General features: G+C 40.9%; 4 protein-coding genes across 8 annotated transcripts in view; 3 read left to right on the forward strand and 1 right to left on the reverse strand.

The window, feature by feature from the left end:
* The window catches only part of LOC105257216, a 183893-nt gene extending 173888 nt beyond the window's left edge, over positions 1 to 10005 (forward strand). For both annotated transcript variants that reach the window (XM_025412964.1, XM_011267679.3), the window contains 8 exons: positions 1684 to 1828; positions 2443 to 2659; positions 3076 to 3174; positions 3349 to 3507; positions 4034 to 4172; positions 4257 to 4572; positions 4686 to 4815; positions 5006 to 10005. In XM_025412964.1, the coding sequence (XP_025268749.1) occupies positions 1684 to 1828; positions 2443 to 2659; positions 3076 to 3174; positions 3349 to 3507; positions 4034 to 4172; positions 4257 to 4572; positions 4686 to 4815; positions 5006 to 5489 (1689 nt within the window). In that variant the 3' untranslated portion in view covers positions 5490 to 10005. The remainder of the gene's footprint in view (positions 1 to 1683; positions 1829 to 2442; positions 2660 to 3075; positions 3175 to 3348; positions 3508 to 4033; positions 4173 to 4256; positions 4573 to 4685; positions 4816 to 5005) is intronic.
* A 167-nt stretch (positions 10006 to 10172) lies between these two features.
* Positions 10173 to 11958, reverse strand: LOC105257213 (coiled-coil domain-containing protein 43). The gene is made up of 3 exons (XM_011267677.3): positions 11584 to 11958; positions 10772 to 11160; positions 10173 to 10677 (listed from the first exon to the last, which is right to left on the reverse strand). The coding sequence occupies exons 1-3, from the start codon at positions 11746 to 11748 to the stop codon at positions 10605 to 10607; spliced, it is 627 nt and encodes a 208-aa protein (XP_011265979.1). The 5' UTR covers positions 11749 to 11958; the 3' UTR covers positions 10173 to 10604.
* A 728-nt stretch (positions 11959 to 12686) lies between these two features.
* LOC105257218 (cytochrome b-c1 complex subunit Rieske, mitochondrial) lies at positions 12687 to 14559 on the forward strand. The gene is made up of 4 exons (XM_011267681.3): positions 12687 to 12995; positions 13286 to 13438; positions 13528 to 13705; positions 14074 to 14559. Exons 1-4 carry the CDS (start codon positions 12788 to 12790, stop codon positions 14360 to 14362), a joined length of 828 nt encoding a protein of 275 aa, XP_011265983.1. The 5' UTR covers positions 12687 to 12787; the 3' UTR covers positions 14363 to 14559.
* Positions 14560 to 15014: 455 nt separating this feature from the next.
* Positions 15015 to 25756, forward strand: part of LOC105257219 (zinc finger protein chinmo) — a 55268-nt gene continuing 44526 nt past the window's right edge. The window contains exon 1 of one of the 4 annotated variants that reach the window (XM_011267683.3): positions 15015 to 15461. Coding sequence is in view for 1 of the 4 variants with exons in the window: in XM_011267682.3 (XP_011265984.1) it covers positions 22232 to 22307 (76 nt within the window). In the remaining 3 variants the exon portion in view is untranslated. Of the gene's footprint in view, positions 15462 to 16724; positions 16743 to 21676; positions 22308 to 24820; positions 25156 to 25756 lie in introns of those variants that run through there. The other 3 variants (XM_025412999.1, XM_011267682.3, XM_025412997.1) reach the window with 3 other exon arrangements.

Here is a 25756-nt window from a genome sequence, read left to right on the forward strand (position 1 = left end):
TTATTTGATCTGTCTGTTTACGGTAAAAGACATCAAGTACATCGTGATAATTTATCGTTTGGTCATTGTATATATAAGGTTTACGTTTCTCCTATAGACTTATATGCCAAGAGAGTTTCCATAAATATATTTCCTGGCGCCGGATGTGCTCGCTATCGACAACGGGCATCCGAGATCGATCATATAAATATTTAACATCGACGGAAAGACGCGCGAAGAAATCCAATGAACGAGCGGAGACCCTGGCGCAGGAACCGGGAACAACAGCGAAGGCTGATTGTCATTCGAGATGCATTCGCGACCGGTGACTGCCCTTGGTGCGGAAAGACGTCGCTTCGCCAACGTTTACAACTTTGGCTCTTTCTCGCGACGAAGAAATAATTGTTCGGGTCACTCTCTTCCTCGGTGTCGTTAAACTTGTGTTAAATCGGGGGTCAACATATACACGTATATAACGCCGATGCGCGTTTCGCACTCTGTGTGCCGTGTTCTACTTTCTTTAAGAGATTATACCGCGTCGCACCACTTTCACATCGAGAAAAAAAGCTTCGATCGTCGCCGCCACAAAAGCGATTCGGGCAATTTTAACGCGAAAATTGAACGCGGGATAATTGCGGTGTTATTTTCTCATGTCGATAAAATTGCGGTGCGGAGAAACGAACGGAAGGTACTTTGAGAAATTATGGTCGGTACATTGATATATTATAATATGCCGGATGTCAGACTTTCTCGTAAATTTGAAGACGGTTCTTGTCGGGTAAAAATTTCTCATTCAATGTTTTCTTCTATCGTTTGAAATGTTAAATGCCTCTGCACGGATGTAATGGATCGATTTTACGTCTCCGTTTCAGAATGAAATTCGCGAGATTAACGAATGATATTTAAGGATATTTTGTATGTACAATCTCAGCAAAAAGTAGCTGAAAATCAATATTAAATATCCACTTTTGGTGTATTTTGAGTATGAGAAATTGTATGGAATATTACAATTTGAGCTTAGCTACAGTGCAGCGATGTATTTTTTAATATTTATTGCGTTATTTACTGAAATATTCCGAATTTTGTTAATCGAAATGATTAAATTTTGGCAGAGAATTTCGCCTTGTGATTTCGCCAGATACATGACTAACTTCATTAAATTATATTAATATCTTTTTAACCAGTTAGTATTTGTATAATATTATTTGACCAAATATTTCCTCTGCATCTAAACTTTTGCAAATTTCAAACAAATTCTGAATATTATTTCCGTGTGTTTTTGTCATTTGAATCGACGTGGTTATACGTTTCTCATAAGAACACATGTTAATTCGGTGCAAATTAAAATCCTTATAACTTGTGAACACTTTAGTGAATCAATTTAAAAATTGTACTAAAGATTCTAAACATATGTAAGGACATTCTGTATAATTTTCATTAAATTCTCAATATTTTAAAAATAGGTACAAAATATCCTTAATATCGAATTATAGCGAATAATGAATTATGGCGAATAAGGTCGGGCTTCTATTCCCTTGAGAAACTCGTTGATTATGAAACATGTCGCGGCAAAACACACGTGGGTAAATAAATAAAAATAAACCTGCGACTTTACGAGTCCGGGTCGAGGTAACAAATTTTCATAACACGTGCGATTTTGACAGGCTTTTATGTAAAAGGGCGAAATTTTTCCGTTTGTTTCAGAAATTACCGTCTTTCTTCAATACCAAGCCGACGCGAGTGGATAAATCGGACAACAACAATGCCAACAACTCCAACAACACGAGTAACAACATTCATAATATGCCGCTGCACGAACCCATCAGCGCTACTTCTCCCGAAGTATACGGTACGTGAGAACGCTATTACATGAGAATCGCGAAACCTTATATGGCGCAAGTGGGAAACGCGCTGTCATTTAAATTCGCGTCGTTGATCGAACGAATATTTAAGATGCGGATATTTGAAAATGCAAAGTGTTCTAACGGTGACGCAAATTACACACGTAGGGATATTATGGCTTATACAAGGATATTATTTACATTTCTCGGAGGAAAGACGGTTCTCGATATTTTGAACGAACAAAAACATTCTCTCTTTCTCATAGTTTCGTGAAAATATATATTAACAAGATTTGATAAGAATTAAAAAGATTTAATTCCATTAATTAGAGATTATTCATATTCCTCAAAGAAGAGGTAATTTTCAATTTATCTTCCGCAATGAATAGATATATCTCTATATACAGCTTAATAAAAAATACACATTTATAAAATTTTTTACAAAGAAAAGTTTTCTGTAATTGAAAATCATTAAAGAAAATACAATAAATGTGCCGGCATTATTCTAAAAGTTTATATTTAAAAAAAATTTTTGCATGTTGCTGTTATACAAACTTGTATAACTCGCGCAAACTCCTGAAATACACAGCTATTTAATACATGATTCTTTCGAAAAAAATAGCCGGGAGATTACCAATGACACCCCAGGATGCGGTGAAGTATTACGGCTCCAGACTGACAGAATTCGAACGCGCCGAAATTGAAAAGTACTCGGAGATCTGGTATCTGGGTCTGACGGCCCACAAAATTCACGGCGAAGAGGTCTCTTCTCAGAACGGAGGTTACGACGACGAGAATGGCAGTTACAACAAGGTCCTGCATGATCACATCTCCTACAGGTGAGCCTTTATCTTTCACGGAGAGTCTTGGCGCGTGATTTTTCTTCCTCTCTTCTTTAATCGTTATTGTCGCCGTTTGTCTGGCGAGATCTCGCTAGCCGGATCTGAAGCGTAATCTAAAATCTTGCAATCGCGCGTGTTCTTGTAATTTCGTCATTACTCTCGCGGAGAAATTGCGGTTGAGAACTGACATAAATTCACACCCAAATATATGCGAAGGATTGCAAAAAAAAAAAAAAGAAAAAAAATAGGAGCATTCACGCAAGAATGAGTTTTCTTGCGCACAATAGTACATGCATCAAATGCGCTTGTATCGTGGATGTTTTTTTTTATCTTTTACTTTTGCACGTTATATTACTTTATTACTGTATTTTCTCACGTATGTCATTGGAAGCTTGTATGCACATGATTTTCAGATATGAGATTTTGGAGGTGATTGGCAAGGGAAGCTTCGGTCAGGTGATTCGAGCATTGGATCATAAAACGGGACAGCACATCGCTATCAAGATTATCAGGTACGCGGAAACGCAAGTACAGTCATCTCGCGAGCTATGACTCACTTCGAGTTATGATCCGAGAACAAATCCACGTAATGAACGAGTGTCGATAGTACATCCGGCATTTATCACTCTTTGAATGCCGCGTAATTTCTTTATCTAAACAGCGTGCGGCTTTCATTGTCCTTGCAGGAACAAAAAGAGATTTCATCATCAGGCTCTTATCGAGGTGAGGATCTTGGAACATCTCAGGAAGAAGGATCTGGAGTCAAATTCGCAACATAATGTGATACACATGCTAGAATATTTTTACTTCCGGAATCACCTGTGCATCAGTTTCGAACTAATGAGGTAAGCGATCGCAAGCGAGATAACGCGGATTCGAGTCCGTGCGCACACAGAAAAAAAAGAAGTGTCAAATCAAAACTTATATACTTAAACTAACGCGTTCATTGTTTCGTATATACGCAACAATTTCTAATCTTCTTGGAAGAATTTAATAATTTTAAATTTCAACAATATTATCGTCTTATTGTAATTGTCACTTCAAGAATATGTAATTAATTCTATTTTAAGACAATTATAATCTTTAAAATGTTATTTTCTATCCAATATTATTTCTTTTCCATTCAAGAAAATTAAATCTTAAATCATGAGAATATATTTTTCTCGATTGAACTATATAAAATGGCTTCATTCAAGTAAGCAATTATTCAAGCAATTATATTTTTCTTAAATTAACGCGATATAATCTCATTTCAAGATTTCCATGTTAAAACTAAATATATTTTCAAAATAAGAATGTCCTTTTTTTCTGTGCATGAGTTTTGTTGAAACCGGATGAATAAAATGAAATCGTCGTCTCTCTTCGTTGCAGCTTAAATCTGTACGAGCTAATCAAAAAGAATAATTATCAAGGATTCAGTCTGAGCCTAATCCGCCGTTTTGCCAACTCGTTAATTAGTTGTCTGAGACTGCTCTACCGAGAAAACATTATTCACTGCGATTTAAAACCGGTAAGTACACGCGTGTTGCGTATACGCATATCATCTTTGCATTCGAATTTTATCTGTCAAACGTGTTGTCTGTTATTGTTATAGGAGAATGTGCTGCTGAAACAACGGGGTAGTAGCTCGATCAAAGTCATCGATTTCGGTTCCTCTTGTTATAGTCATCAGCGCGTCTACACGTATATACAGTCGAGGTTTTACAGAAGTCCAGAAGTGATTCTTGGTCTTCCCTATGGCACGCCGATCGATATGTGGAGCTTGGGCTGTATCTTGGCCGAACTGTATACGGGATACCCGCTGTTTCCGGGCGAAGATGAGATAGAGCAGCTCGCTTGTATCATGGAAGTCCTCGGTCTGCCACCGGAGCACATTATCAGTCATGCGACTCGTCGCAGGCTCTTCTTTGGTAAGTTTTTACTCGCGACGCTAACAAGTACAATGCCTTGGAGCGCTCCTAAAGATAGAAGTGGGCGTGTGCGGCGTAACGTATTCAAAGAATCGACTCTAAAATTATTACAGATCAGAAAGGAAGTCCGCGATGCGTGACAAATAGCAAAGGCAAAAAGAGATGGGCAGGTAGCAAGAACCTCTCAATGGCCCTTCGGTGCTCCGACATGCTGTTCGTAAATTTTGTTAGCAGATGCCTCGAGTAAGTTTTCTACAATACGTGTTCTGGCATGTATTACGTCAGAATACATGAATGAAATTGAATTTAGAATGACTGAAATCTATTTTAAAATTTTCTCGTTTTAATCGCTGGAAATAAATTTTCTTTTTAATTTTCTAAATTTTCCATTCTCGGACATTCTTGTAAACGGTGCCATTTTTGATATCATAAGGTGGGATCCAAAGAAACGCATGACCCCCGACGAGGCGATGCGTCACGAGTGGCTGACTTCGTCGTCTTCTTCGCATGTGAGCTCCTCTTCCTCGGCGATAGCTTCGTCGACGGTAAACGCGAGCGGGAACACGACGACGACGAGCGTCGAGACGTCGCGGGAGTCTGCGCATGCGCCGCAGACAGTGAGTGTGACTGTCAGCGCGCCACGACAACGAGCAACGACGATGGAAGATCCGCCGTACACGATGTACCGGCTTTACAAGGGTCGTAAATATGTTCAAAAGGTCTCGACCGGCACCGACGGCACCGACAATGGCGGTGGCTTAATGGTAAAGAGCAAGTTGAATGGCAGCGCGAGCAGTCACGCCCTGGCAAGCAGCACGCAGACGGCGACATCGAGGCACGCGTCGACCGGTGATATCGTCGCGAGTCTGGATCCGAATCTCGATGACTCAGGCACGTTCCTGCCGCCGATATTGTGAAGTCGGGTTTGCGCCAGCCACTTCTAAACGTGCTATTCGCGTACTGATGGGCTTAGTAGCCTCGCTCTTGCGACATATAGATGTTGTTTAACGTATATCAAGAGCAAGCGCGATTAAACAGACGGCGCGTGTAGAACTGGCTGGCCGATTTCTGACATTAGAGTCCCCCGATGCCAAACGGGCTAGACACGTAGAGTCGCTAGTCTCGGCATGTATCGAGCTATGAGGCCAAAATGACGATCTGACGATAGAAAAAGAGCGCGCGGGCATGCCGAATAACGAGCAATATAGCGATCGATTCGCGCGTTTTTGGGGATACTGGGACGATGTCACTCAGGTAAGCGTAACAAATTCGCGCGCGCATTATCGTAGTTACTCGTAAACAACGTAAATTTTGCTGTTCGCAGCAAGGGTACACCGGCATTGTTTACATGTACCGGTTACGTTTTAACACGGACCATCATATTTAGCTGATTCGGATATTTATCTCGCGAACGTATGTAAAATGTACGACGGGTGATAAAATCTCGGCCATAGGTATAAAAAAAATTATAAAGAATATTCACAGAGTGTATAGTTTGCCTTACTGTCGGCGAACCCGCGAATTTGCAAACGTCGATGGTAAAAAAAAAACTCACGCAAGTAAAGGCAAGGTATATTATTACTGCAAAATATACTTTAAATACGAATGTAAGGAATGCATACATACATCATCGATGTATCGTCGCGACGATGCGCGTAGAGAAGCGAAACAATGTCGACACAACGATTTGTCCGACGTTGCAATAAAAACGTCGGGATCACCATCGAATTACGGTCGCGCCGAAGATCTGTGAGTCGACCTGTGTCGCCAACACAGGGTCGCGATTAATAACGAAGCGTCAAGGCGAGGAGTAACATTAATACGTGAAGCATGCCCCAGTTTAACGAGGCCTGAGTAGTCTTATTGTGATATTAAACTACCACTGTCTTACTTAGATCTCTCTGATATTAAGAAGTAACGATCGCTAATATAATAATTTCAATTTACTATTAATCATTATTTTCTTATTATATCTGTAATAATCGCTATATCGCTACTATTACCGCAAAGATATAGCTGCATACGAATAACGAGGTTATCGTCGATAACGGCAGAGTTAATATTACTTACATACGCGTAGGCATGTACAGATTTTAATTACGCGTCTTTTAAATCCCAGGAACAGCATAGCTAGTTCGCTTTATAAAATATATATACTTGGTAAAAAAAAAAAAAAAAAAGGCCGAGAATTTTTCAATAATTTCCTATAACGCTCTTCTGTTGTCATTAATCGTCAGCGCGATATTGTAACACGCATTTTATTGCATCGGAATCAATTCAAAAAAATCGATTAACGCGATCCCGCGAAGACGCCTCTCCGCCGCTTTCGCGCTTTACTACTTATTTACATATTACTCGTAGCTTTTCGGCATTGATTAGTCATTTGTGATTGACGCGTCCCTTCGAAATCACGAGCGTTTCGCGATATGCAGAGGATTTGACGAAAAAAATTATATTGTATAGAGTATCGTAATGTTAGGCTACTTTTTAGACGTGGTAATTGTTCGATGTGCCCGTACCCATTCTAAAGTCTCACAAAGTAAATGCAAGATTTTCAAACTCGTAATAATGATATCGTTATGATTAGAAACGTGAGACGCGTCACTCCACCGTTTGCTGATTTCGAGCTTTCATCTCGGAACGATTCAACTTCCGTTTTTTCACGCTTCTCTCGATTAATTTCTAAAAAGTTTCATTGTATCGTACGATAGCGATCGAAGATTCTATCAAATTATCACGCGTTTTATATGTTATTGCGGCCAAAAATGATTATGCTTAAAGCAGAGACACATGAATACAACATCGATATTCGTAAATCACGCGCAAGAGACTGAAATGAATCATTATTTTATATTGCTAATAAACGAAACAAGCGAAATTGTTCCTAATAATTCGTTCCGCAAATCGATATCGCTTCATCTTTATTTTATTTTAGAGCGAACTCGTTCAGTTCCTTTTACGAAGCGTTTCATTCGCGATAAGTTTTCGAACGTCTCACGCTAATAAATCGAAACGAATAAGTCGGACTTGTCACGCAAAGTCCATTTAGCCCGAGAACTTTAGGACAATTAATATCGTACCAATCATAGTGGTATCGCGCGACATCATCGGCGAATGGCCAATAAAGACGAGCGGAGATTACATTAAGAATTACGTATATAAATATAATTCGTATGGCGAATCTGCCCGAACGAACGACTGACGAAGTAGTAGCGCATATATACATATATATTATATATAATATTACGTATTATACACACGATTTGTGCGGGTTTGTAGTAATCGCTCTCGAGTGATCGCGTCGACCATCACGAAATCTCGGGCGAGCACTTTGTTCGATTACTCCAGAGAAAAAAGAAAAAGAGAAAGAAAAAAAGAATTGACGAGCGTCTATGAGGCAGCGATTTCTATAGAGTTCGAGATGTGTATCAAATTGGGTATAAAATAAAACTGTGACGACGATGCGTGCGTGCGTGCGTGTCTACATTGGAGATTCGTCTCCGGAATTCAGCAGAAACGAATGTTTGAGAGGGAGAGGGAAAGAGAGAGAGTGTGTGTGTGTGACACGCAATTATGCATATATCTATTATATAAATATCTACCATTGTGCACGTGAAAAAAAATCATGCAAAAGTGAAACAAGTTAGGTCTAAAATAGATAAATGATAAAATATGATAAAAAACGCGTTCGAAAAAAGAACACGCGAATTTGTCATCTACGGACTCTGCCCCCTCCCCAAAATATTGTTCAATTGTACAGTCTTAAGTTTTTAGTTGTGTTCACTATTGTATACAGCGGGATCAAATTATATACGTATGTGTATAAAAGAAACGTTGTGTAATCTGCGTAAGATGTATCATTACACATACCGACCTATACACTTGATGTGCGCCTAAAGAAACATAAAAGAAATATGTTTAAAGTAGCAAAAAACGCGCTAATGTTCTTATTTTTGTCCAGTATCGATCAACTTGGACATAAATCTTTGTCTCCTGGAAGAGACAAAGAATCAATATAAACTGTAATTGAAGTTAAGCGATCTTTGCGAAATCGGGATTAGAACAAAAAATATTATATTTTTAAAAAAAGGAAAAAGGGGGAGGAGGACGAAAAAGACAAACCATGTGTCGATACCATCCGAGAGACAGCGAATCGGAGGTAATCCGCGAAAATTCGTGTTCGTTGACTGAAAGTTGCTCGACTTTGCATCTGGTCAATCCGTCATCCGGCAAAGGAATAATCGTATTGTCATATTTCGGGATGATTTTTTCCACATGACGCGGACGGAAAAAAGAGAGACAGTCGCTTTTTCTAGTCCAGGATGTAACGAACGTGCTCCGAACGTACACACATCTCGCTAAAATATTGATGAAAGGAAAAAGAAAGTTATGTGAAAGAGAAGAGAGAGATCAAGCATTCTCTCATAGTTGAGTAAAGGGTTGCTCCACGCGGCGTGTATCCGTTAGGTCAGTGTGTAACTAATTAACGAGTTTTAACGACGCGATTAGACGCTATCGAATTAAAATAGTATAATGCGTGCGTGCGTAAAACTCTTTTCCCCTTCCCGTGACGGATAATGCGTCCGATAAGAAGATCCCGAATGATGTTCATCGCGGAGAGTCATTGTCGCGACGGCCTCGTAGATCATCCTCCAGTAGGACAATCATAGAATTACGAGTTTACGTTAGATTTACACGCTAGTAAGTTTTTATTAGATGATAGATGCGCGAGCTAAATTGTACGAACGAGAATGTTTCTCGTTTGTCAAGCTCTCGTCGATGCGTGAGACGATTCCAAAATTGATATCGTGTGGACGAAGGATTGTTTAGATTATTAGATGCCGGCGCGCGACGAAATTTACTCTGCGTTTCTGCCCGTAGAGGCGGAAGAGATCTCGGTACGCGAAAATAGAATTATCTAAGGGAAGAGGGGAGGAAGGGAGAGAAGAGAAACTACTCTGATAAATGGGAGCGAAGGGTTCATAGTGATTTGTAATTTGGCGTTCAACTGCGAATGTCTTGTTATAAACGTATAAGTGCGAGTTCGTCAATTTTTGCCCACACTTAACTATAGCAAACGAGAGAGAATTGCTAAATAATAAATGATTATTATAATTGACATTAGTATAATATGTATGTAATGATACGATACTGAAGCATCATCATCTTTTGTATCATTTGTTTGTTTGTTTTTATCTTACTGCGTTTGTCTTTCATTATTAATTCAAATACCAAGATGACTCAGTTTCGACTCGGTATATCATCTTGTGTGTAAATATATACTAATAAAAAAATATATACACAAACGCAACGAGATGCAAGTCTTGCGAATATTCCCGCGATTATATTCCTTATAGAGGACTTTCGCATTCCCTATTGCAGAGAATTTTGAATGTACGTAGAATCGAGAATACTAATGAATAACATGTATATTCTATAGAGTATTCAATATTGAGTGCCATCAGCGATTTAAATAGTTTATTTAACATATTCGTATTAAATACATAATTCGTATAAGATAGAACGCAATGCGCTAAGCGTATCAAGAGATGAAAATTACATTTGTATTCAGATCTGTTGTCGAGTAAACATGAGTTGTGTTGCTTTTAATTTAATGGTGATTAAGTGGTGATATAATGGTGTCGTTAAATTTTAATAGCAACAATATTATATATAGCATAGAGTTCTGAATACAAATTATAAAATTATTTAAAGAGTAAAAAAAGGGTGAGTATAAGTAACTAACCTTTCAAAGAAGGGAACGATGTTTTAGACAGAAGGCACAGGATGATCCAACATTATATCGTAAAAGATATTCTTTTGTGATGTGTTCGTATTGAGTCTACAATTCCTCTTCTACCAACAGATACTACACACATATCGTTCTAACGAAAATATAAGATGATTGACTGGTTTAAATAACTGTCGGAGATCGTTGCATGCACGACAATAAGGATAGATGTATACGAATACAGCGTCATATATGTATTCGATAATTTTGAGGTAAATTTTGCATTATTTTTGTTTCGATGCTACCTTCGTCTCTCTCCTTTTTGGGTTTTCCTTTTCTCTTTTTTCTCTTCTTTCAATTGCTTTTGCTTTTCTCTGAAAAATATGAAAAAAATATTTAAAATTTTAACGATCTTTAATAGACACATGCACATATTTACAAGAGTCAACGCTGTAATTATCATTTTACCTGTCTTCTTTATCTTTCTCTTTCTTTTTCTGACTTTCAAGCTTGGCCTTTTCTCTTTTTTCTCTCTCCTGCTGTACAATAGTGGCTGCATTTAAATTCTTTTCAATTCCACAGTCTCCGCCACTTGCTCCATCCTCTTCTCCATCTCCTTCGCTATTATCTTCATCAGACATTTGACTGTATTGCGCTAATATAGCTTCCCGTATTCGTCTTTCTTCCTCTGTGTAACTCTTTTGAGTTGTCGTAGGCAGACTCTGAGATTCCAACATCTTGACCAATCTGACATCGACATCCTCCGTTGGTGCAGGTGCCGTGGCTATATCTTTAGCTGGCAAGCACTCTGCCCATGCACTCAAGATTTCTGCTACATGTTTGCTGATACTATCCTCCTGTAAAAAACAAAAACCTCTATATTGCAAGAGGCATTGCGCAATCTTACATAAGCATCTAAAAGCAGCAATATATTCTTAAAGTATCTGAGAAAGAAAACAGCCACAAGTTTGAAAGTTAGAAAAAAATAAATGGCAACATTTTCTTAAAGATCCATGTATTGCATCAATCTCTGCAATTTTTATTTTTATCGCTATCTCTTGCTCTCTCTAATGCTTCCATTTTTCTAATAAAAGACATCCCGCGAACTGGATGAATCGTAAAATACGCGCGTGCGAATCAAGATTGCTGGAGAGGTGCGGGTGCGAGCCAAAAACGCGTACTTTCGGAATGACCTCGCGTCTATTTTCGACCGGCTGGACGATGCGACCGCGCGCATTCTAACCTGCAGATGATCGGCATAATATCCCATAATCACTCACCGTTATGCCCGCGAGTATGCTCTCGAGCGCCTCGGTCTTCTCGTCCTCGGGCTCGTCGCTCTCGAGGATGCCCTTGATGTACGTACCGAAGACACCCTCGTCCGTATTGAGGGCCTGCAGCTTCTTGCTGAGCCAGGCGTCGAAGGGACTCGCCGCGACCGCCATTGATCCCGAGCTTTCGCGCGGATTGTCGCCGAATGCCTCCTCTTCTCGACCCTCGTGGAGATGGAAACAGGAGCGTGATAGAGGCTCGTCGCGACTGCTTCGAAACCGCGCGAGTGTCACTCACATTTTGACAGACGTCACTCGCCGGCGATCGAGTCGGTCACCTCCATGATGGCACGGACATTCGACCAGGATCGTCTCGTTTACGCTGATACATATGCGCGGAGAGAAATCTCGATCATAAAGATGACTTTTTCTCAATTGAAATATAAAAGAAGACGCCGTAAATTTTGGAAAATACAATATCTCCCTCGGAAATAAATATAATTGAAAAATTAAGAAAGAAACAAGGTAATTATACGTTAAATCTCCCGCACAGAAGCGCCACCGCATTCATCCTTGGACAACCGATATACAGGGTGTTTCAAACCACCCGTACCATTCATTTAAAAATTAGAGAAGTGGTTATTTCAAAAAAGTAAAAACATTTTCTTTATAAATCGGGTTCGCTCTATCGAATGGTGATATTTTTAACTTCTGCTTCCGGCCGGAAATAGGCGATTCAGATCAGAAGTGAATTTTTTTATATGGAATCCCTTATTTTTCATTGCATATTCTTGTAGCTTACCTCGAGAGCTTTCCAAAACACTATAATAAATTATTTTTCCATGAAGTACTTTTCGAGTTATGAGGCTTGAAATCATTTCTTAATTTTACATAAACCATCAAATATCTTATAAAATATTCATTTTTCGATTATCTTACCTTAATACTTTTATGTACAAAATAATGAGAGGAATCAATTGGTGTAAAGAAAACATAGTTATTTCTAAGAAAAAATATGGAATTGTTAATTGCAATTGCTGAAACACCCTATATTAGCGCGACTACTTTACCGACAGGTCGGGAGTAGTTACTCGAGCTTCCAGAAGTGGCCGCAGTGGCGTTGCTGTTTGAAGAACTCGGTGCGTAGTGTAGCAACGTTTCGTGGTCGCGAGATTTGTCGTTCCGTTCATTGTTACGTGTGATTCCCGTAAAAATGAATGTGATTGCAAAATCGACGACCGTCTCGCCGTTTTTGCGGGCAACGGCAACGGTCGTCTCGAACGGAGGGGTACCCGTCGCGGCGACCGGGAAAATTCAGAAGCCGAAGGTTACCGTTCCACCGACCGTCAAACGGACCCTCGGACAGAGTCTCTATCAGGATCTCCTCACTGGACCTACTTGCATAAGCTCGGGAATTACCAGTACGTTCGCATTAACAAACTATTCTACGAGTATTTTACGAGAACCCGCGTTGTTTCCCGAGAAATTGGAACGATTCGCGATTATATAATCAATACGCGAACTATGCAGATTGTTGCAATTCTGTTGAGTTTACATATATAGTGTTGCTCCAAAATAATCTGTTAACGATGCAGTTAATCTTAACAACTTTAATACTTGTACTTTACTGCTGTGTCTAAGATGTATGAAAGATCAAATTTCTAGTCTTCAAGTGTAATGATATGATTAATGATATGATTTGTCATTATAGCTAGTACGCAAATACATCAGCGACGTTTAGCACATACCGACATTCAATGGCCAGATTTTACGGACTATCGCAAAGAGGAAGTGAAAGATCCCAGCTCGAAATCAAGGGACACTGCACCATCCCGAAAGTCCATCTCTTATGTTATAGCAGCTGGCAAGTATATAAGGAGTATCCGATACAATTTATTTAAATCTCAAGCAATAATATAAATCATAATTCATTTCCAATTTTAATGTATCCAGGAGCTTCAGTGGTAGGTGTCTATGGAGCGAAGGTAATAGTACATGACCTTGTTGGGATATTAAGTGCTTCGGCTGATGTACTCGCTCTATCAAAAATTGAGGTAAAGCTCGATTCTATCCCCGAGGGTAAGAGCGCTGTCTTCAAATGGCGTGGAAAGCCTCTGTTCGTGCGACATAGGTATGTATCGTATTATGGATATCTTATGGATATCTCTCTATTATATTTATAACGAGTTTGCTAAAATTGGATGCATTAATGCATATTGAAGGCTATTGTATATAGATTTATAACATATGTAAATAAAATATGATAATCAGTGTTATGAATTATTATTAATGTTATTCAAGATGAATAACCATAATAACTTGTAGAAATCATCTTGCTATTTTAATTATGTTATTGAAAATTTGAATACCACAGCTTTTAATGTGCATCAGTGTTCTAATGCATCCAGACAAATTTGCTATATAATAAAAAGTATTAGTTAGCGATTCTATATACAAGCAACGCGTTTATTTTGCCTCTCGATGCGCAAAAATTTACAGAAGTGACTCAGAAATCGCGAATGAAGCTAAGGTGGACTTCGCGAGTCTCCGCGATCCAGAGGAAGATAGCGCTCGCGTAAAGGATTCTAAGTGGCTCGTCGTTATAGGCGTTTGCACGCACCTGGGATGCGTACCTATCGCAAACGCGGGAGACTTCGGTGGTTATTACTGTCCGTGTCACGGTTCTCACTACGACGCCAGTGGTAGAATTAGAAAAGGACCAGCCCCGCTAAACCTCGAAGTACCACCGTATGAATTTGCAGAGGACAATATGCTCATTGTCGGTTAATTATATATATATGATTCAGATGCCTGTAGTCAAATAAAATTATTTATGATGGGACGCGCAAGACTTGTTATCACGCTGGAAAAATTGGAAAAACGCGTTTTGTAAATTTCTCGAGATGTTGCTCGAATCTTACATCGTCCTTATAGCAGCGAGGCTGCTGTATCGGATTTAGAATAAATGTTAAGTATAAATATTTATGCAGCGCATTTGTTTTCACCTACGCATGAATATCCTTTAATGTACTTTGAAATATTCGAGTAAACGGAAATTGTTAAAGTGTCTCTCCTCTTTTGTTACATCGATTCAAACTAACTTAATTTATATATCTTACAGAGCTCAGAATATAAAATATTTACGACTTAAGGACACGATCTTTTGGAAGATTAAATGATAAACGTCGTGAGAAGTCCCAGGCACGAAATTAATAGATTCACCCCTGTCTTGGAAGCCCTTCACGAATCCTACGCAACGCACACCTCCTGCCTTCCCCTCTTCTCTTCGCACGTCGCAGTTACCGACAATCGCGAGGCAACCTCGCGGGTTCACTGGCAGAGATCGCGGAGATGGCGTCGCTTCCGCGAGGAGGCGCCAGCGGTCGGCGGGGCCGAAATTTTCGACGAGGGGTCACAGGCGACCCCCAATCGTCATCTCGCAATCGCCGGGCGATCGCTGCCGGTTCTCCTCAATCGCCCTTTCGTCGCTGCTGGCAGCGTACGGACAAGAGAGATATCCGCGTGGCGTGATTAGTACTCGTACATTAGTATTCGGCCGTGTTTAACCGCGTGTTTTACCGGCTGATGCGCCGGCATCTCTCCATCTGTCTCCCTCTCGCCTCTTTCTCGCCGCGAGTTAAACACATTACATACGCGCGCGCCTTAACCCCCTCGCCGACCAGCTGACTCTCCCACTCTCCGTCTCTCTTCTCTCCTGTCGTCTCTCTCTTCACCCGGAACTGACACTTGGAACGCATCGCCGACGATGTATTGCCCGGTCGCTGCGCGCCGTCAGCGAGCTGCGCCGATTTCGCTCCGTCGAAAGGGTTGAGAAGCGCGAGGACGAGCGAGCAACAGGAACGCGAGCGAGTGCACCCCGATTGCCGGTGAGTACACACTGATACATCGTTAAGCGAGCTCCTGCATTGTTTATGAATTTTTTTGCCTTTTTTCTGTCAAAGTGCGGAGAAAGCACGATGAAAAAAACCGTTTCTTTCACATATTTTCGAGTATTTGAACAATTGTCGAGGCGCGTTATCGTGCATCTAGCTTCGACAGGTACAGACTTGCGAAATATAGAATTTTAGAGCTATTTATCGAGGAATGTAAATTATATTATTGCAAGAGCAATTTATCGAGGAATGTAAATTATATATAATATCAAAGTTTATATTCTTAACATTGAGATGTAACGTGATATTTATTTCTCGAATATCTCGTTCGGGACGTTTTATTATGTAACGTGAAAGGGGAGAGTTTTACACGTATCTCTCAGGCATAAATATTTCTCGACGTAATAAGTTTTGCGCTTGCACATACAAGAGCTCTCATTCCTAATTCAATTTAACGCGGCATCCAGCGCGCGCGCGAAAACAGCTGTGCTCCAGTTTTTGCAAGTTTTCGCGGTGTTGAAATCAACTTTTCATTTCGTCCCACGGTGAATGCCTTTTTTTTTCACAAAATCGAAAACCTCGCTCCGACTCTTTCGCGGTGTTGATATCGCATTCTTTTTCGTGGAATTTCGTGCGTGTTCCGAGAGCTGATACACAGCCGTAGTCGCTGCGTCAATGACAACAATAATCGCGAAAGTGGCAATTACATTCGATGACGAGACATTGTTCCTCTCTCTTTCTTTCGTAGTAGTTTATTCTTAATAGTTTGCATTTGTTTCATCTCGATAATTTAATATTGCATCATTATTAAATACAAAATGTATATTGTTTTTAAGATAAAATCGTTTAATAGTTTTTCTGTCGCCAAAAATATTTCAAAAGTTTGTACGTTCAGCTTGAACATTCTAGAGTCAAAAAATCGTTGGAATCGATTGTACATCGCATGTACATTTCAAATACGATACATAATATCCCGGTCGATGATAAGCGTCCAATAAGTTTCGCGATTTGTATCATTATACTTTCGCATGCTCGTCCCTTGTTTGGTAACAGATATCGGCGCGAGCACACACCGGCATGTGTTTGTGTATCTGCACGTCGGGGTCATTCCGACAATTTCCGTAAACTCGATACGTACTTTGCATCCCGGTAACGGTTTCAAGAGCAACCACCGGATCTCTCTCCGCTAGTCTTCTCTCGGTAGTTGGGTTCCTCGCGGTTGCTGATCTCTCTTTTTTTTCATTTACATAAATTCTATTATGTAAATTGTATTATGTAAGTAACGTGTAACGAATTATGTAAATATTAAATAGCAACGACATTGTTGCTCGTTGAACGTCGCACGCGAAACAATTAGTCAGGCTTCGATCAATCTAGACCTTGATCAGCTTTGACATGTTATAATTAGGATCTACACGGTAAAGTTTCTACATGATAGAACGAGGAACAACGTCGACGATAAAGAGAATTAAAATGTGTTTACATACATCGATATATTGGCTTACCATTTCACGGAGGGCAACTCTCGTCTCGCGTAAAGGATATTTACATACATATTTATCCTCCAAGTATCTCGCGAGAAAATGAAGAGTGCAAACGTGCGAAATCATTTATCGTAATTAATGATACATTATCGCGTAGAGAAGATGCGACAAAAGTGCCGACGCGTGTCGCATTCACAATGTAATATTTTTCCCCCCATCGATCAATTGCGTCCTCGATGTGTTCTCCTTGGGAGATCTCTTTCGTCGCCCTTTTCGGTTTGCCCCTCGCAACCTTGTTCTGGCCGGGACTGTACCCGTTGTTCGGAAAGACGATCGTTACTCACCCCGGCGGTAAGCATCTCCAAGAAAGTTGCAAGTGCAAAGGCTGCGAGCGGACGCGAGTTGCGATGCAAATGCCGTCAAGCCCCGGCATTCTAATTCTTATGCGTCAGCGAGCGAGAAAACGCGCCCGAGAGTGCGGCGCACGCACGCACGCATAGAAGAAGGGAGCCGCTGTCTCTTCTCGCAGGATCCAGTTCCCTTTTTCGCCTTCTCTGTCCCCGTCTCTCTCACTTTCTTTCCATCTTTATCTACCTCCGACAGCGCAGGACGAGAGTCTCTCCGTGCTGCTTTGTGCCCTGCATCTATCGAGAGCGCACTCGTTCTCTGTCGCGCGTATGTGCGTGCGCGCACGCGAAATTGCGTGTGCCGCAACGAGAAGGAGAGAGACGGCGAGAACGGAACCCCGCCGCACCACGCGGGCCTTCACGCCGGAGGAGAATCAATAGATGTGCGTTGCATCTTGCCCCTCCTCGCCCCCCCGCAATCCCCCTCTTTACGCGTTTTGGGCTGCCACCCTTCTGCTACTAACTCCGACCTTCGCACGCGGGCGCGTCGCCGTGTACTTGGCGAGCCGCGCACGATTTATGAGGATCGCGCAGGCGATCCATATTTGAACGCCATCAATCTTTGTAGAATTCAAGGGTACCGAGAAAATATCAAATTGATCGATATAATCGGGAAAAATAAGCACGCATTTTATACGCGTATCGTGCTCGAGGTGATATGAGAGTGAAGCGTCTTGAAATTCTTTTCGTCTTGTGCAACATTAGATACTTTTCTCTCAATTAATACACTGAGAAAAATTGTTTGATTGTACCAACAAGACGTATATGATTGAAGGCATTTTGGTTCAATCAAACAAGAATTTCTAGTTATCGCGATAAAACTCGATTTTTTTATAACTAGAACGTTTAATAGATTTTACTATAAGGATTTGGTTAGTATTTTCTGGTTGGATCTATACAATTTCTTGTTACATTAATTTCTTTGCTTGCCACTCTTAACTTAACTCGTATTCAATATTTGCTATGAAATGTATATAAAGAACTAGTATTAACATTAAATCCAAAGTATATTTTTTTTCTCTTACGAGCAATGGTGCCAGAAAGAGGACGCTAGCTCTCTGATTGCGTGTGCTTGAGCTGAATCCTCTTCTTGCATCACTGTTTATCAGTTTAATTTCTACTGAACTTCAAATAATAATTTATTCAATAATCTTGATTGAATTTATGTAATAATGTTGGAATTCAGAATATTAAACAGACTTTTGAGATTAGATGGAAAAAATTTTAGACGATTTGGTGCTGACGAGTTTAGTATTATTAATTAGAAAATTAGGTAAATTTAACAGAAAGAAATTAATTAATTTAAAATTCATCTGATAATTCCTACAAGAATTCTGGTTGGTCCATTTTCCAACAGACATACTAGTTGAATCTATCACAATTCTAATTAATGCAACCAGATTTTTTTCTCAGTGTAGAAAAGAGGTAAAAAAATATTACATCATTCTTTTTCTCGCATCAATGAATCGATATCATTGCAAGGGATTTATCAGCAGTTAAATCTACTCGTATGAATTAATTTATGACTTTTAATTTATGTATTTTTTCGTTATGTTTCGAGCAAACGTACGTCCTGATGATCGTTCCTTAAACTTTATACACACACGTTCGCGCCGTTTTCGTCTACCGTGCGCCATATTGCCCACCCTTGCCGCGCGATCCTATCGTCTAGGAACTTAGCGCATAAATCAAGATACAATGTCCGATAGAGCCAATTGTCACGTAGTCCTAGAATATGTATAATTTGGTACGTACGCCCGGCTCGTACTTTCGACGAACTTGCCGCAACATCGATTACCTGGAGTGATAGCTGCGTGAATATCAGTCGCCCCTTTCGACTACTGAATTATTCACATCGATGATTGTCGCTAAGACAGTGCACTCTTCTTGCTTCGAGTTTTATGTGATTAGAAAGAGTTAAATTAGGAGTATGATGTATATTTTTCCACCTTTATCAAAAAGGACGATAATAATACGCGCAGAGTTTTGAAAAAATAAGATAAAATTTCATAACTCGGGCTTTCGTTTCTTATACGTTATAAAATATATTGACTAAGATGATTGATATTTTTAATATCAAAGCTTTCGAAAGAGTGAATTATTCATAGCGTTCTGAATAAAATCGATTCTTGAAATTTCTACTTCTTGCCACATCTACGGTTCTGATTAAGCCCTGCTTTACGATAAGAAAAAGTGTAGCTGTCGCGGATATCTATTCGATATTACGTAACGTCCAATGCGAACGCGATATCCTTTGAAGAAGCAATAGCGCCGCAAATAACGGCTAAGCCCACGATCGTGCATCATTATCGTTGGCCAAAAGGAGATCCTCGACTTTAAGCGTCGTGACGCTGGGCGTCGCATCCCGCGTGCGTTAGGTAGACCGAAAGTAGCGACAAGGTTTGGAGGTCGATAGGACGGGGGCGGAAATCGAAGGCGAGACTGCGAAGGGAAAGCGGCGAAAGCGAGAGTGCGAGTAATCGTAATCGTAAACACACCACGACGCAACGTGGGTGGAGGAGAGGAGAGGAGAAGGTGGAAGGGAGGGGAGAGGAGAAGCGGAGAGAAGAGCGGAGGGAGGGAGAAATCGGGAAGAAAGGGAAAGGTAGAAAGGACGAGTGAGAGTGAAGAGGGCGGACCGAAGGGGTGGCTGGTGAGAGTGAGAGGCGCAGGTGAAAGTGAAGCGAAGGTGGTCGAGCAACGGAACGGCAGCATTCGGGGAGGGTGAAAGGAGGTTAATGATTAGTTCTTCCGAGGTCGGGGGCTGTTGCCGGGTGCAGGTTGCTCGGCTTTTCCCCTCGGTCGCCCTTTCCTCCTTCTCCTCCCGCTCATCATCCTCCCCCTTCTCCTTCTCCTCCTCTCGCTTCCTGCTGCCGCCATTCCGCGCTTCCCCTCTTGCGCAGGGATGTTTTCCACCCTCTCGCTCGCTCTCTTTATCGCTCGCATCAACCCTCCTCGTGCTCTCTCTCTCTCTCGGCCATTCTACCTCCAAAAATTCAAACCCCACCACCATTACCGAAGCTACGCACGCACGACGAAGCTTGCAAGGTTGTTCTCCCTTCCATCCCAGGTTGCTCCCAGGAACGTGTCGATTATTTATGGGACCGCGGAGCATAAACGCCGTTTCGAAAGTTTCTATTTCGGTAGGAATTTTATCGGTGATCGAGATTTTTCGAATATAGCTCCGGAGGAAATATTTACCCAGCACCAGCTGGCTTTTTATGCGACACTTTTTTTAAAATTTATCCCGATAAATCTATCGTCGCGCAAGTGTCACGTATATTTTTCTTTTGAGATCAACTTGAAACTGGACAATGTTTCCTACAAGAGTTGCTGAATCCTATATTTTTGTTTTTATCATTCTTAGCATTTTAATTATGCGTAACATGTATAAACATAATATGCATAATAATGCAAAATATATGCAATTAAACTATACAGTTAAATTATAATTTTATCGTTTGATTAAATTATGCGTTAATTATACGTGGTAAAATATTATATAATACGTGGCTTTGCCTTTCGTATCGTCGACGAAGGTCGTGCTGCATGTAGCAGCGAGTCTTATATCGATCCCCGAAATTGGCGGCATCTTCGCGTTCGAGAGAGAGAGAGAGAGAGAGAAGGAGAGTACGCATTCAGAGTCACCTGCCTAATCTGACTAACAAATTTTATGCAGGGGACAAGTGCCGCATATACACCGACCTCTAATCTTAATGATTAGAGCGTGGCTGCTGATACGATGTTTCCTCAAGGATATCAGAAAAATTTCGTAAAGCTCTTCCCATGTACGTTAATTTCGAATGCAGGTATACAGCTCTCCGTTGTTAAGGAGGACGGATAACGGTGACCGCTGTCGTATAAATATTTAATTCAACCTAAACCTAAGAGAATAATTCTAAATTATCGTATTAAAACCGCGATGCGGTTTAGTAATTAATGAGGGAAACTCCGTAATTTAGATTTTCGCGCTTCTTAAATGAACTTTATATTTATTTCCAATTGAAATTATGCTTTAAATCGATCAATATTTATATCGATTAAAATAATAACGATATTTTATAAGATAATTAACATACTAACCGAATCGCTAATTTCTTAATTTTTCATGTGCTTAAGGCAATCTTTAAAATTTCCCCGCAAAACACGATCTTATTTGCGCGACCTCGTCCATGGTGAGCGGATTGTTCGCGAATTCAGCATTCTATCGTTTTTTTCGCGATTTCTATCTCGTTCTAGACGTAGCAACGAGCTTATTTTGTCGATTCCTCCGGCGCCACTGCGTCCGGTGCTTCCGTTCTTCGTTATATGTATATCCGTAGTGAGTAGTTAAATTATCTTATCGATTTGCGCGAAAGAATCTCTCTGCTCCCGCGAACGAAGGAGAAAGTAAAAAAAAGAAGAAGAAGAAATAGCGGACTAAGAGGAAGGGAGATTTCACTGTAGCTGCGCACCGCCCCTTGCAGCGTCAGCCCTGACACTCTAGCGGCCCCCGAGGACTTTCCAGCGAAAGTGATGGCCGTGGTTACGTAGGAAAGGGAGACTCGCGTGGGGGCGGCGGTGATACTCGGTGAGTTCTCGGCTCCTGGAGGGGTAACGGAATCGTCGTTGACGGAGGGGGGTTGGTTTGGCCGCGAGGGAGGTCGACTGCGGAGGACGGCAGGAAGGGCGATGCGATAGCGCGAGGAGGGTGCGGAGGAAGAGAGAGTTCGCTGGTGGTAACCTTGCAACCCTCTTGCGTACGCGCGTCGAGGAAGGGAGACTGGAATCCCGCGGTCGAAGGGGTGGCGGCCGGTCACGGGCTTGCGAAGGCAGTCGGGGGTGCAGCCGCGCACCGGGGCGGCAGTGACGGGCGTGACGTAGTCGGAGGAGGATGTACGCCCCTGTTGGCGAGGGCCCCAGCAACCAACGACCATCCCTGGTCAATCCATGGTGGCTTCATCCGCCAGGTACGACCGACATGAGTCGACGTTGATATTGTTGTTGTTGTCGTTGCTGTGTTGTGCCCGTCTTCCATCTGTCGCTCTATCGCTCTATCGATATAGTCATCGCGATGCCTAATTCTCTTGTTTGTTTTGATCGCGGAGATTCTTGGGTATCGAGGGATACGCGGGAAGAGCGAGAAAGAGAGAGAGAGAGAGAGAGATGCAAGGGATGGTTTTGAACTTGAAGCTCGCGGTTGCGCTGCAAGGAAGGAGGAGGGGGAGGAACGTAAGGTTTGCCCGCGAAAGCGATTACGTGATGTGAAATAGTGAATTTTTCAAAGTACTGTCTTATGGCTGGTGAAACGGGACATCGAGATAGTCCCGTTTTAACGCGTCAGTGAAAAAGAAAACCGCAATGTTTTGGATTTGGAATATATTTTTCTCGCTCTGTTAATTTCCTATTTAGTTTATTTCTTTTGTGATTCTTAGTTTAAGAAATTTAATTCGAGTAGAGCCTAAATATATTTTTATTTCCAATACTTTACGTCGCGCGAGTAAAGTTGATAAAACAACTATTACTTTGTCAGTAATATAAACTCGTAAAAAATTTAGCATATTTCACTTGCATAATGACCGCTTTATATTTGATGTAAAAAACACAATCATTACTATATTATAAATTGTATAATTCTGTCTATATTTATATCATTCGTGTGTAATCTGAAAATATATAGCTGAAAGTATATAACTCATACTTTACGTGAAAGCTGTATCGAAATTTACCCTTCCAATTAAGCAATATAAAATTTTAGAAATTTATTAATCTAATTTTATTCTAATCTATTTTATACCGTTGATGCTATATGTCACACAGCAAACAATTATAACAATTCCGATTCGCCATCGGGATTCCGGCATTAACGCTAATCCTCGGCTTGCGCGTCGGCCATTATTACGTGCATATACCGTGATTTTACGCTTCCTTTGTTTCGATTATCAGAGTAGATGCACGTGCAGCACTGGCACGTTGTCGTACGTGCATCATGCGCTTGTAGCGGTACTTTGACACGGAAGTCACCGCTTATTTCGCGCCGTCATAAAAGGGATCGTACGTTATATCTTTCTTCCACCTAATTTCCCTCCCCCCGATGTCGCTCTTTGCGGCTTGGAGAAAAAACGCAACGTCCCCGCGGGGCGGAACCACCCGCTAACGACCGCCATTCGGAAAATTTATCGCGTCGCGCGTTCGCTTTACAGCGGTCAGAAAAACTACTCCTTCGTTGCTCCGGACACGAAAAAGCCGGCGCAACTTCCGCGGCAATTTTCGAGATCGTTTGCTCCATTCAATGCTCGAATCTTATCGAATAAAGCAATCTTGATATTGAAATACACGTACGCACTGAGAAAAAAATCTGGTTGCATTAATTAGAATTCTGGTAGATTCAACCAGTATGTCTGTTGGAAAATGGACGAATCAGAATTCTTGTAGGAATTACCAGATGAATCTGATAATTTCTTCCTGTTAAATTTACTCAATTTTCTGGTTAATAATATTAAACTCGTCAGCACCAAGTCGTCTAAAATTTTTTCCATCTAATCTCAAAAGTCTGTTTAATATTCTGAATTCCAACACGATTATTGCATAAATTTAATCCAGATTATTGAATAAATTATTTAAATTCAGTTTGTTAAAAATTAAACTGATAAACAGTGATGCAAGAAGAGGATGCAGCTCAAACACACACAATCAGAGAGCTAGCGTCCTCTTTCTGGCACTACTGCTCAGTAAGAGAAAAAAAATATACCTTGGATTTAATACTTCTTTGTGTTAAAGTTATGTTAAAGTTCTTTATATACATTTTATGGCAAATTTTGAATACGATTAAAATAGAATATAAGTTAAATTAAGAATACGAGTTAAATTAAGAGTGGCTCGCCGCCTAACAAGCAAAGAAATTAATGTAACAAAAAATTTTATAGACCCAACCAGAAAATATTAATCAAATCCTTATAATAAAATTTATTAAACATTCTAATTATAAAAAATCGAGTCTTATCATGATAACTAGAAATTCTTGTTTGATTTAACCAAAATGCCTTCAATCATATACATCTTGTTGGTACGATCAAACGATTTTTCTCAGGGCGATAGAACGCGATTCTTTGTGGAAGGATCTCGGAATGTAAAGTCTTTAAATTTCTTGTAATTCCGCTCCAACTTTCGGTATATGTATTTATTACGAGCATAATGATGAAATCGAAAAGCGAGGATCCCGAGAAGCGAACGGGATCGCATTCCGGAAGCTCGTTTCTACCTCCGGATCGAGGAGCGATGTGCATCGCGGACATCGCGGTCGCTCGTGTGTGGTTGACCAAGTCCGCTAGTAGGGGCATACTATTAAGTGTCGGCCCAAAACGTAGGGCCGCCGGGCGCGGGAGAGGAGGAGGCAGGAACCCGCGAAAGAAAGAGCGAGAGAGGGGAAGTCGAACGAGCCGACTATAACCCGTAGAACAGTCCAATTCAGATCGTGCTTCGCGCTGGGCGTTTTTCGGCGTCATTCACACTCTCTCGCGCTTCTCGCTCCATCGCTCCAAGTGACGAAGGACAATATTCCCCCGAGATGATTGACATTGATTGCACATCCGCGGCATGAACTCTACGTTGATTGTGGCAAAGTTGATTGTAACCGGAGGGTAACCGCGGTTATTGCACTCCTCTATTCACTCTGTCAATCGCGAGTGAGACACGGTGATTCGGTACGCTTTCATGTGCTATTTTCCTTCTCGGAGGACGATACCGCGAGCATGATCATCGCAAAGGAAACATCCTTGGACATACGTTGCATCGGGGATTTATGAGAATCTAATCACGGTGAAGGCCTTTTCTCTTTTTTTTTATTTACATCGAAACCGCGTTTCCGTTCGATTATTCGCCGATAAATGATCGGAATATACAAATATCTAATGTGACGTACAACTTTTAGCGCGAACGCGAATTTTGTTGATGTTTTATGGCGCGAGAGATAAGGTTTCGGGAGATAAAAAGTTGCAAAACTGCATGCAGAAACTGTCCGTGAAACTTTGTCAACACTAACGTCATATCCTCGATTATTTGTCACCGGCAAAAATGCGCTTACATCATCGCGCTTGATTGATTCACGATGGCGACGATTCGCGAGAAAAACATTTGCGTCGCTTTACTTTCGTCGATGAAAGCTTTTTCTCTTTCGCGGCCGGCTCTTTCGTTTTGAAACGTATTTCATTACCGAACCGGCAACCTGTTATCTAAACTAGTCTCTCGGAGACATTGACCTCTAAATTAACTTCCTCCACGCATCACTTCGGATTAGCAATGTGACATTATCTATATACATTACACACACGCACACAAATTTCGAAAACGTAACCTTTCAAAGATGGATAATATACATGTAAAAAGTGTACGACTTGTAGGTTTTTTTTTCTAAAATAAC

Source organism: Camponotus floridanus, unplaced genomic scaffold (genome assembly GCF_003227725.1).
Source record: "Camponotus floridanus strain SB8 unplaced genomic scaffold, Cflo_v7.5 scaffold11, whole genome shotgun sequence".
Taxonomy (NCBI): domain Eukaryota; kingdom Metazoa; phylum Arthropoda; class Insecta; order Hymenoptera; family Formicidae; genus Camponotus; species Camponotus floridanus.

Coding starts and splice junctions, on each gene's coding strand:
- LOC105257213 (XM_011267677.3), bottom strand. CDS start 11,748: ATGGCGGTCGCGGCGAGTCCCTTCGACGCCTGGCTCAGCAAGAAGCTG. Junction 11,161..11,583: donor GCATACTCGCGGGCATAACG/GTGAGTGATTAT, acceptor TGTTTTTTACAG/GAGGATAGTATCAGCAAACA. Junction 10,678..10,771: donor GAGAAAGATAAAGAAGACAG/GTAAAATGATAA, acceptor CATATTTTTCAG/AGAAAAGCAAAAGCAATTGA.
- LOC105257218 (XM_011267681.3), top strand. CDS start 12,788: ATGAATGTGATTGCAAAATCGACGACCGTCTCGCCGTTTTTGCGGGCA. Junction 12,996..13,285: donor CATAAGCTCGGGAATTACCA/GTACGTTCGCAT, acceptor TTGTCATTATAG/CTAGTACGCAAATACATCAG. Junction 13,706..14,073: donor CCTCTGTTCGTGCGACATAG/GTATGTATCGTA, acceptor AAAAATTTACAG/AAGTGACTCAGAAATCGCGA.